General features: G+C 38.8%; 1 protein-coding gene across 2 annotated transcripts in view; it reads left to right on the top strand.

Annotated features, from left to right (window-relative positions):
• Window positions 1–12,396, top strand: part of LOC148026748 (uncharacterized) — a 110,432-nt gene that overhangs the window by 35,272 nt on the left and 62,764 nt on the right. For both annotated transcript variants that reach the window (XM_087691244.1, XM_087691245.1), the window contains exon 3: window positions 9,837–10,014. In XM_087691244.1, coding sequence (XP_087547370.1) covers window positions 9,837–10,014 — 178 coding nt within the window. The remainder of the gene's footprint in view (window positions 1–9,836; window positions 10,015–12,396) is intronic.

Below are 12,396 nucleotides of genomic sequence, written 5' to 3'. Positions count from 1 at the left end.
AACTTTTGCATGAGATGGATCTGATTGACAGGAGTTATATTCTCATATGTAGCCTTGAGTTTCTTCCAAATTGCATAAGCAGTGGTAAGTCCCTTGATATCAACCAAGGTATCATCTGTGACAGCCATTTTAATGTAAGTAATGGCCTTCTTATTCATTTTAGCCCAATCTTCATCTGGCAAAGTAATAGGCTTATGTTCTACCAAAGCATTATCACAATCCTTCATAAAAAGTATACCTTGCATAAGATCTTTCCAAATATCAAAGCCATTGCCATCAAATTTATGAATCTCAAAAAGATTCTTTGTCTCAGACGTAGATGCATTGCCAACCATCTTCAGCACTAAGAGATTGCAATAAAATGTTGAAGACTTTTAGCCAATGGTAAGGTTTCTGAATATAATAAGTACGCACACTTCTACTTTAAAAGGTGTCCAAGAAGCAGATATTTGCTGCAATTTCAGTCCCAAGAGCTGATTACAACATATACACGAATCAATTTTGATACATATGCATAAATGACAGCTCCCACTTCAATAATACATCACCGTAATGCCCAAATGCAATAACCCAAGTGCTATATGTACCACTGTTTCATTGCATAATGAGCATTCAACAATACATGTACCAAGAGAAGCTGCCCTTTTACAACATTTACTATATCCCAAGTCCAAATTTCTCCCACTCAGCAGTGAATCTGCTGTAATTTCACTGTCAAAGCACAAATCAGCTCAAAATGCATCACTGATGCGAAAAGCCCCAAAATTTTTGCAATAAATCTGTCCCAATTGCATTAATTCATCATCCCGAGTGTCAAATATGGACAAATGCTGCAGAAATTTCACAAATTCTGCAAAATCCCCAAATTTCGGGGTTCAAATGTGCACAAATCACAGTGAAATTGGCTCAGTTGAGCAAAATTTCACTTGTAAAAGAAAAGCCCCAAATGTTTGAAGCAAATGCGCACATTGTTTGCGATTTTTGGGTTAGATGCCATTGTTTTGCATGAACAGAATCAAATTTGGGAAAAGCTCCAAATTTTCAAGCATAAATTTTCGCAGATCTAAGTATTGTGCTTGCGTATGCAAACCCTCGTCAGTGAGCATGGGGCTTGCTTGTTAAGAGGAATTAAAAAATGTCAAAAAAGTTTAAAAAAATGTTGAATGGCCCACCAACTGTTGATTTGTCGATTGCGTGCATGTTGTCGATGCTGTCGCCCATTGACCGCTAGAATTGCGCCACTGCTACCGTTGGCCTGTTTGACTTGCGTCTGGTGCCGATAGCTTGTTCTTGGTGTCGCTTGTTGTCGCCTACCTGGTCATGATTGTGTCTCATTGCAAATGTTGTTGCTTGGATAGAAATTGACCACCGACTGGTCATGTCTGCTTGTTGCCTCACCCTTGCTGGTGAAATTGACCACCGATTGATCATGACTGCATGTCAGCTCACACTCACATTTAGAGATAGATGTGTACAATCCTCGGGAAGCGTGCACACTCTTGTTGAAGCTTTGATACCAATTTGAAGGGCGCGAGAGGAAGAAGTTAGGTAGTGTGCATGCCAATCGAGGTGTATTCAGCAGTGCAGTGCAGAGAGTGGAGAGTTGAGAGATGGGTGTGTACCAGTGTGGTATACATAAATAATAAAAGAATGTATTTATACTTAGGGTATGGTACACTTACATCCGCAAGGGTGTGCTCACATTTGTAAATATATACATACACGGGCAACATCATTGCCCTTCTTTTGCACATAGTCTTTTGCCACAAGCCCGGATTTATACTTATCAATGGATCCATCCACTTTTCTTTTCAGCTTATAGACCCATTTAGTACCAATGGCTTTCTTGCGAACAAGGAGTGTAACTAAATCCCATGTTTGATTCTTCATGATAGAGTCAAATTCAGCTTGCATTGTTGCCATCCAATGCACCCTCCATTGTGCATCCTCAAAAGAATCAGGCTCCTCATCATCAAGTGTATTTGCTGCTATAACAGACTCCATTGTATTAGCATGATCATGCGGGTATGCTTGTCTTTGAGTACGACCAGCAAGAGGAGCATCCAAATGACTATCTTTAAAAGTTTGCAAGTACCATCTAGGCATTTGTCTAGCCTCGTGGTTATGTACATGCTCTTGATGAACCTCAAGTTCAGCATCTTGCTGAATATTCAGATCAGCCATAGGTTGAATTTCTGCATTGTTTAATGGAGCAGCTGGTTGACATTTTGTCCATTTAATAAACCTCCAGCTGTATCACTAGAATAGATACACAGCAACCCTTCAAACACATCATTTGCAACTTGATATGTGTCAAAACCAGCAAGAGATAGTTCTGATTTTTCATAAGAAATCACATCCCTATCGACAAAGACTTTCTTGGAAATAGGATCATATAATCTGTACCCTTTTCTTTCATTGTTGTACCCCATAAATATGCACTTGACATCCTTATTGTCCAACTTATTTTGTCAATACTTTGGAAATATGAGTATACGCAAGGCACCCAAAAGTATGAAAGTGACCAACTAAAGGTTTAAGGTTGTTCCAAGCCTCAAAATGCGTGACATTTTTCAATGCCTTAGTAGGGTACCTATTTAAAACATGACAAGCACACATAACTGCTTCCATCCAAAAACCACATGGCAAGTTTTTAGCTTTCAGTATATATCTGGCCATCTCCATGGGTGACCGATTCTTCCTTTCTGCAAACCCATTTTGTTGTGGAGTATATGTAGTAGTATATTGATGTGCAATGCCTTTTTGCTTCAAAAAATTATTTAGCAAAGAAGATATGTATTCCCCCCCACAGTCCAAACGAAGAATCTTAATTTGATGGCTAGATTGATTTTCCAAAAGTGTAATAAAAGCTAAAAATGTATCATATACTTCTGACTTTTTCACCAATGAATAGACCCAACAAAAGTAAGTAACGTCATTAACGAAGGTGACGAAATAATAGCATCCACCCAATGATTTTGTCTGCATGGGTCCACATACATCTGAATGCACACTCTGCAACCTGGCCATTGCCTTAAAAAAAATATCATGAGGAAAAGAGAACCGATGTATTTTTTCCAAAATACATCCCTCACAATTATGCTGAGGAGCTCTCTCCAAGGGAGGTAAACCATCTAACATCTATGTACGTTGCATAAGCATCAAATTGCCATAGTTAACATGCTCCATGCGAGCCCATAACTCTACCTATGATATAGCAGGAGTAATAGTGGATGTTAAATAGATTGATTGATCAATCGAATGAGCATCTAACTCATAGAGTCCATGACATAATGTGCCAATACGTACTAAAGTCAAGAATTCTTTATCTTTGACCGTGCATTTGTCATCATCAAATGTGACTTGCATTCCATGTTTTGCTAACGAAGAAATGGACAACAAATTCTTCTTTATTCTTGGCACATATAATGTCTCTTGCAAACGGAGAGTAGAGCCATGAATGGCTTACAAGACAATCTTCCCAACACCTCTAACAAGATAAGATGCATTGTTGGCAGATTGCACAGATTTGCTAACAGGAGTTGCAACAACATAGGTAAAAAAAATTCCTACAGGATGTAATGTGCTAGTATCCTCTGTAGAGCTAAATGCTCTATTTGCCCAAGAAGAATCATAATTACAAGTGTAAAAACAGTAGTCACGGTCAACAATAAACGGTGCATCGGAAAGAGACATCCCAGACTCCTTTTTCTCCTTGGCAATGGGTTTTCTTGTATTCTATGATATAGTGACCTAGCGTTTCACAATAATGATACTTTTCCTTCTTGTCTTGCGTGCCCCCCGCTTCTTGTTGGTCTATGAAGTACCTGAACTTCCAGAACTCTGCGCAACGTTCCTAGATTGATTGCCCTTGCCCTTTTGTCTTGCTATAAAAGCGTGCTCTGAGGCTACAATATCCACCCCACTATTCTTCCTTGTTTGTTCTTCTTCCAACATCAAACCAATGAAGTGAAGAAAGGTAAGTGGCTGCAGAGAAATTTTCATTGTGAGATTCAATGCCACGTGAAAGGCCAAATAAGAAGTTGGCAAGGAATTCAAAGTAGTAGAGATCATCCGTGAATTAGAATAATACTTATCTACATTCATCATCTACTCACGCAAGTCGTGAATTTTGTTAAGATGATCTTGCATAGTATCACCTTCGTCCATCTTCACATTTTCAAGCTCATTTTTAAAGAAAGAAATGCGTCTTACATTTTTTCTAGCAAACATTTGCTCAAGTGTAAACCATGCTACTCGTGAAAAAGTAGCAGACTGTATATGCGGGATTATGGACCGTTGAGTTGCCAATGCAATAAGTGACTATGCTTGGGTGCCTGAGTGTTCCAAGCCTTTTGTGTAGTTGTTCTTTGGGGTAGTGGTTGAGCTGGAGCTAGCCTCTGACCATGTCCTCGTTGGGGAGGAGTTGCAGGAGCCACAACTCGAGGAGGGACTTCTTTACCACTAACATACTCCCAAAGATTTTTAGCAACGAGCACATTCTTCATCATGAAGGACCACAAAGAATAGTTACTGCCATCCAATCTATCCTCTTTAGATCTATAAGTGAATACATCACTTTGTCTTTGATTGGCCATGATGAATGTCACTCTTTGAAAAGGCACAAGAGCAATAACCAAAGATGGATTGACTTGGAAATTTGCAAATTTTTGGAAAGTACAATTAACACTAAGCTATAATTAACAAAACTGTACCATGCTTGATCACTACTGTCCAATGTGCAAAATTTAGTCACTTTCTGACTGAGCATTCAGTACATGTGCCAATGTCGGCCAAATATGCAAAAGCGCAAAATTTTCTGACCTAAATTTCAACAAATTTTTGCACAAAGGCACCTGCTGTAGTAGAAATAGACTTTCCTTGTAGAAGCTCCTTGTTGTAGATTTGATTTTTTGAATGAAAGCTTTCTCATTGAAATAAAATGGGTCTATTTTCTGAACTTGCAAATGATAGTTCATATCTCATCATTCCTTGTAGGTGTCTTAGGAAGCTCAAAGATAAAGTCCATAGCAATGCTCTACCAAGGCCTATTTGGAATAGGCAATGGTTGCAATAGACCCGATATCTTTTGTCTATCATGCTTTATTTTCTAACATACAAAGCATTTCCTGATAAACTACTCTATATCATGCCTCAAAGATGGCCAATAAAAGAAATGCTCCACTACTTTGACTATGGCATCAATATCTCTATGTTTTGTATACAAAGGAGTATGCCTTTCAATGATCACTCTAGGCCTCAACTGCTTTGTGATACACACCCATCCATGCATCATTAGAAATCCATCTCTAAGCACAAAGTGCTCATATCTCTGGCCATTGCAAAGCTGATCATAAACATTAGCAAAATCTGAATTAACAGCATATTGCTCCTTCATGGCATCCAACTCAGTATGATAAATCATGCTAACGCCTAAACTTTGAGGCTTCCGTGACGGTGCATCAGCAACAACATTCTTTTTACCATCAATGTGTACAATTTGAAAATGAAACATAGAGAGAAAATTTGCCCATCTCATGTACTTCTCTGACACCTTTACCTGTTTCAAAATGTAGCACAATGTCTGATGATCTGTTTGCATTGCTAACGCCTAAACTTTGAGGCTTCCGTGACGGTGCATCAGCAACAACATTCTTTTTACCATCAATGTGTACAATTTGAAAATGAAACATAGAGAGAAAATTTGCCCATCTCATGTACTTCTCTGACACCTTTGCCTGTTTCAAAATGTAGCACAATGTCTGATGATCTGTTTGCATTGTAAAATCAGCTTCTAACAAATAATGTTTCCATGTAGACAATGCATGAATTATAGCCAAGAGCTCTTTCTCATAGACCAACAAATTCCTCTCTACATGGTGGAGAGGACGGCTCTCATAAGCCACAACTCGGCCATGATATATTAAAATAGCCCCAATGCTGTTTCCACATGCATCACACTAAATCACAAATGAATTCCTTAGATCAGGCAACACAAGCACAGGATCTGGAGTCATCTTTTCTTTTAACTTTTCAAATGCTAAAATTTCCACTTTTGTCTATCTAAAGGGCTTGATTTTTTTTTTTTTGGAAAGCATACAATGGAGATGCAATTTCAATGAACTTGCGTACATACTTCATGTAGTAGAAACATAAACCCAAGAAGCTACGGATTTGATGTACATACTTCAATGGTGGTTATGAGCGTATTGCCTCAACCTTTGTAGGGTCTATACGAATACCATTAGCTAATACAATATACCCCAAAAAATGGATTTCATGCAAAAAGAATTCACATTTCTTGTCATTAATGTTCAATTGGTGCTTACGCAACTCATTGAACATAATATTCAAATGCTTTCTATGCTTTGTCTCAATCTTTGAGTAGACAATTATGTTATCAAAGAAACTATCCATAAATCCTTTGTGGCGTGAAGATGCAATTCATTATCCAATTAAAAGTGGCAAAAGTATTTGCAAGTCTAAAAGGCATGACACAAGAAACTCATATAACCCAAAAGATGTCATGAAAGTTATCTTAGGTACATCCTTTAGTCTAATGCATATCTGATGATACCCACTTCTCAAATCTATACAGATCAATATGGATGCCCCCTACAATCTATCCACAACATCATTAATTTAAGAAATTGAAAACCGGTTCTTTATCGTGATTTTATTCAAATCATGATGGTCAATGCACATATGCCATGAACCATCCTTTTTCTACACCAAAAGCAGTAGAGAACAAAGTGGTGAAGAGTTGGGCTGAATTGGCCTTTTTTCTAACAGCTTATTCACTTGGCTCATAATCTCCCCCTGTTGGGCTGCACAAACCTTGTAGGGTGGCTTATTAGGTAGGCTACTTCTAGGGGTTAGATCTATGCCATGATCTTTATGTCTTTCTCATGGTAGCTGCCTTGGAAGTGATTGAGAGAAGTAATCAGGTTACATTTTCAAAAATGAAATGCAATCATTCTCTAACTTTGACATGTTTCCAACATTTTCATTATCAACCTTATCCTTAGTAAAAACCAAGTACATTGAAAGGTGATTTTTCATGACTTTGGAAATGGTAGTAGTTGATACAATAGGGATGAATTCCCCTTTAAACTTTACATCAAGTGTTTGGGTCTTGTCTTATGTTGAATAGTGATCTCTTTGGTAGTGAATCAATCATTGCATGTATACGATAGCACTGTGGCATACTAAGCAAGACATCACAACCCTCAAGTGGAGCAATAAAGAACTCTTCGTTGTCCACATATCCTTGAATGTGCAATCAAAGCTTTCCAATGAGTGGTGTGACAGGCTTTGCATGGCTCTATGATGTCTTTTTTTCAAGAGGTGCCCTTATTGCAGAAAGAGCATGAAGTGATGCTAGGGCTTGCGCTGAGAAAATACAAAATGTATGAACATGACTAAAACACAAGGAACCAGACAAGAATATAATAAACGCAAAAGTACAAAATACAAACAAAGAAGAAAGAGAGCTTTGAAGTGAATGAATCAACGTTGTAAATGAATGAAAGAGTGTAGAAAGATGCTCAAAGGTAGAGCAATGGGAATAGTCAAAGAATAGTGCCTAGCGAAGATGGATCTCGAGGTATATAACCATCAGTTGGAGTTGAGATGATACTCAAAGTGGAAGGTCTGGAGTTGGTGCTCTTCTAAAGAGTTACCTGAGGCTATTATGTCTTGCTTAGTTCGTTCTTGATTACACTATACGTCATGTGTTGACTCACGGTGGCTCAAACTACTCTATCTCGGGATCCATTGATGGTTTCTTAGGCTACTCCTTCAATGGAAGCTTTGTTGAGGCATCACGGTCTTGATTTGGAGGACAACACTCCATCTACTTACCCTTCTTCTAGGAATCATTCACAAATGCACATCTCTTCTTGGTCTCATATTCCTTCACAAGGTGCATCTTAGTTAGAGTACTTCTTAGATGAAACAAATCATCTCTCATTTGAGGAAATACTATTCATTGTAGGCATAGCTGAAAGTTCAAACTCTTCATAATTAAGCTTAGTAGTAGGTTCATACAACCCCATTTTGTGGGAGTTTGATTATGTCTACATTTCTCCTTTAGTTATGTAGGAACTGAGTGCAAGTCACTGGAAGACCTAATTTAGTATTAGTATGGATTTGAAGAAAACTCTTATGTTCGGAGATGTTTCACAAGGTAGTCCTTCATTCTTTATTTCACTTGAGCATGAGTTTGGTGCTTCCCCACGGGTTCTACTTGGGTTGAAGTTTTGGTTTTTTGATTCTTGCCTTGGTAAGTATTGCTTCCATAAACATGGAGATGGAGATAGTATCTTCTCTCACAAGATTGGGTCTTGGGTATTTTTTCTTTTGACATCCGTCTTTCTTTTCAATTGAGGTGTTTCTATAAGAAAACCATTAATTACTACACTCCTACTATGTTTATTTTTTCGTGTTAGGAGGGCTGCCACCTTGGCAGTTGTGCCTTCACATTCTTTGTTGGCATAGGAGCCCTCTCTTGATGTTGAGTTTGAGGCATGTCCATGATACTTCGTTGACATTGGAGCCATCTTTTGAGATCAAGTACAAGCACATCTCAATTGCCTATGATTCTTCCCCCACTCTTCTAGTTGGGGAGTGTTAATCTTCCTTCATCCATTAGATCCATTTGCATGGTGGATTGCTATATTGGCAATTTTTGACTAGTATTGGAGTAATCTCCTGAGGTTAAGATTCGGGCTTGCCTTTTATTAAATGTTGCACGGTCCTAGGACAGTACGATGTGGCAATAGTTTCTAGGAGATGGATAGGTGCTGAAAGGGGAGCTGATGGCTGAAAACATGCAATAAAGGATAATCTGGGTGGCTGGGCAGCCTCCTATTTATAGATGCGGATCCTCCCAAAAGTAGGGTTTTGGATTATGGAACATATAAACTTTGGTAATCTTTGAGTTTTGGGGTTGTCTTAATGAGCTAATGAAGATTTAATGGGTAATGCATCTTTTGATCTTAACAAAGAATACCCATACGATGGACCAATGTTACTAGAAGCATCTCCATTCTCATTCTTCCAAGTACGCTAAGGAATCCAAGAGTTGCGAAGGACTCTACATGTACGGCACGAGCTATAAGGCTTGTGTTTGTCACTCTTTTTGGCCTTGGTTGATGAATAGTGGTACAACTAGCCATATGACTTCCTCATCGAGAATGGTTGTAGGATGTCTAAGAGAGAGAGAGAGGGATGTTAAGCTAAAAAAGATGCATTACACATTAAATCTTCATTAGCTTATTAAGACAGCCCCAAAACTCAAAGATTACCAAAGTTTTTGTCCCATAAACCAAAACACCCAAACTTTGGGAGGATCTACATCTATAAATAGGAGGCCGCTTGGTCACTCAGTTCATTCCTTGTTTTGCAGATTTCATCCATCAACTCTCCTTTTGATGGTATCCTATGATGGATTCTTTCAATTGCACAAAGAGAGTAGGGACAACTTGTTCTAGGTTGATTCCATCTTCCAATTTTGAAACATACATTTAAAACTTTTGGTGGACCTTATAAACAAAAATGCTTATTTTTCTAGCAAAGACTTGTTCTAATGCCATGTTTCTTTTGTTAAACAAGAAGAGAACGTTAATTTGTTTCAGTAGGTTCTATATCTACATTTGGTTTAAGCACATGCTTTGTAAACTACAATAAGATGGCTGACGTTTTTAGTTGATATCACTTGTTCTAATGGATTACTACATTTTGTGAACTGCAGAAAATAACATGTGACTAATTTTTACCCCATTTGGTTGGATACAAAATGCAAACAAACTGATAGCCAAATTTTTTGTTCATAGTTTGAAGGTTACATGGATCAAGCTACACTTGATAGTCCTATGCAAGGAATCCCCATGGTTGGAGTATACAAGCATGGCCACATGGTGGATAATGGTCACTCTGATGATTTAGGCCTAGAAATTGCAATGAAGCAGCTTATGGAAGCAACACATGATGCCCTTGTAAACATGAAAGGAGGTATAGATATAGTAATCAATAGTCTAACTATTTATGTAAAAATCAAAACATATATTCATACTTGTAGGCATTAACATATGCACAATAAAGAAAACCCATGATAAGATCGCAATGCTTCATGTTTTCTTTTATTGCCTTTAGGCACACTCAAAATTTAGCAATAACTTTTGTTGTATTAAACTTTTGTCCTATGTGTTTTTGAGACATTTAATAAGACATACATGTCCAACGCATTAGGGGTCCTTGTGTAAAGAAATACCCTAACATAGAAACATAAGTAGACACCGTACGACAAAGCACATATTGATGAAAGAACACAATTAAGGTCAGGGTAATTTAGAGACAATGAACAAAGAAAATAAATGAAGTGATATGACTGTTGAATATACAATGCTCATGCAACAAGTACACTATGCAGTGAATGAATACTGAACCTTGAACTCCTATATCTCAAGGATTAGGGCAGGGGTAATGAGCTGGAGAGTGTGTTGTACTCTAAATAGATCTCGAATCGTAGCAAGGTAGCCTTCAGATGTCAAACACCAGCAAACGCAGCCAAGGAAGGTTGGATTTGATGCAGACGACAGTGTAGGAGAGAGAAAGACTAAAAACGTAGGTGAGGAGAGAGAAAGACAATGCACGTGAGGAGAGAGAAAACAACAAATGCAGGCAGTGGAGAGAGAAAATCTGTTGTGACAGGCTAAGGAGAGAGAAAAATAGCAACGACAGCAAGAGAGAGAAAACTGAGTAGGCGGTAGTTGGAGAGTGATCAACAACAGTCGCTTTGCTATAAACAACCGCAAACTGCGAGTGGAAGGCTAGAAACAGACGCCAAACTATAGATGACAGTAAGGGACAGTTGAGACTGCAATGCCCTCCGCGATAGGGGTGTGGCAGCAAGCTAAAAATACCTGAAACCTACAAAAACGAGATGTGTTGTGAATGGAGGGCAGCATACTTATTTATAGAAAGTTTAGGCCCTCCTAAGTGGGTTTGTGCTTATGGGACATAGACATTCTCTAGGAACATATTTCTTTTAAATAAATAAGGTTACTTCATTATTTAAGCATGTTTTGGGGTTGTTTAAGTGAAGCTAATGCATTTTTAGCTCAACACTCCCTCTTAGGCCCAACAATGGTGCCACGAGAATGAAGGCTAGCCAAGCTTTTTTTTCTTATCTTTTATCCCAAGGCATCTCATCCCAAAGAAGCCAAAGTATCAGACAAAGGGTGCATGTCGGTTGCCTGGTGGCCTACTAAGACTAGAGAGACAATGGTTATCTTACCAAGGGAGGCCAAGTGATCACCCCAGAGAGGATAGGACATTTGACAAAGGTTGCACATCCGCCGCCTAGTGGCCTACCAAGCCCTACAAAGGCTGATGAAATCAGCTATGGACTTTGTTTTAAAGGGCTTTTTAGGTGTGATAGATTTAGCATTAAATGAGGGTTGCAAATTAGTTTTCGTCCTGTTGAGTATCCGTGCCCCAATACAAGAGAGTGATAAGGGATGGTGAGACCCAAGGCCTTCACAAAACAAGCATAATATCCCTTTCATTACTGGGTGTCCGTGAAGAATAAAAATGACTAAGGTGTGGGTATAGCAAATAAGTGAAGCAAGCAAGACAAACAAAGCAAGCAAGCAAGCTAGGGGAAAAACTGCCTTGGAGACTGCTATGTGCAATGCCACAAATATGGTGGATCTAGAGTTGACCACTCCAAAAGACCGAAAAGCGATAAATATGCACAGATGTATGTTTATATGAATAGAATGCCAATGCATGAGGTAATGCAAAGGGAGATGCAAGACATCATACTCAAGCAAAATGCTATGCAATGGTGCCACTTGGACAGTGCCCTTGCAAGGGAATTGTTCACTTGCCCAAGCACCCTTTTACAATCATATAATCTTGACAGTGTAGATGAAGTTACAAATGTCCATAATACAATACAAAAGAGTATATGAATATCTAAAAATTGTAAGTATCATCATTGTCACTATCAAGAGAAGAAGCCGCCCCTTCTCAAACTAGAAGGGAAAGCAAGAGGAAAGCACCCTCTCCCTGTCAATTTGAAGAAGGGAGGATGTACCCAAGCCGATTCTGGATAGCATGTATTGAAGAACTGGCCGGTTAACCACTTTGGTCAAGATGTCTATAAAATTATCTGATGAAGGCACAAACTCTAGGTGGATAGTGCCTAGCTCAACCTGCTCTTTGGAAAAGTGGAAGTTGACTCCCACATCCTGTATCCGTGGTGTGATGATCGGATTGCCCACAAGGGCAATGACACTTTGGTTGTCGTAGTGGACAACGGTGGGAGAGTCACAAGGAAAATGATGTGCCACTAGTAACCTCCTCAGATAGATGGCCTTGGTGGTGCCA

This window comes from Lygodium microphyllum, chromosome 13 (assembly GCF_053477565.2).
Source record: "Lygodium microphyllum isolate KBCC chromosome 13, Lygodium_microphyllum_v1.1.10, whole genome shotgun sequence".
Taxonomy (NCBI): Eukaryota; Viridiplantae; Streptophyta; class Polypodiopsida; order Schizaeales; family Lygodiaceae; genus Lygodium; species Lygodium microphyllum.
This window is presented reverse-complemented; position numbering and strand designations above follow the sequence as displayed.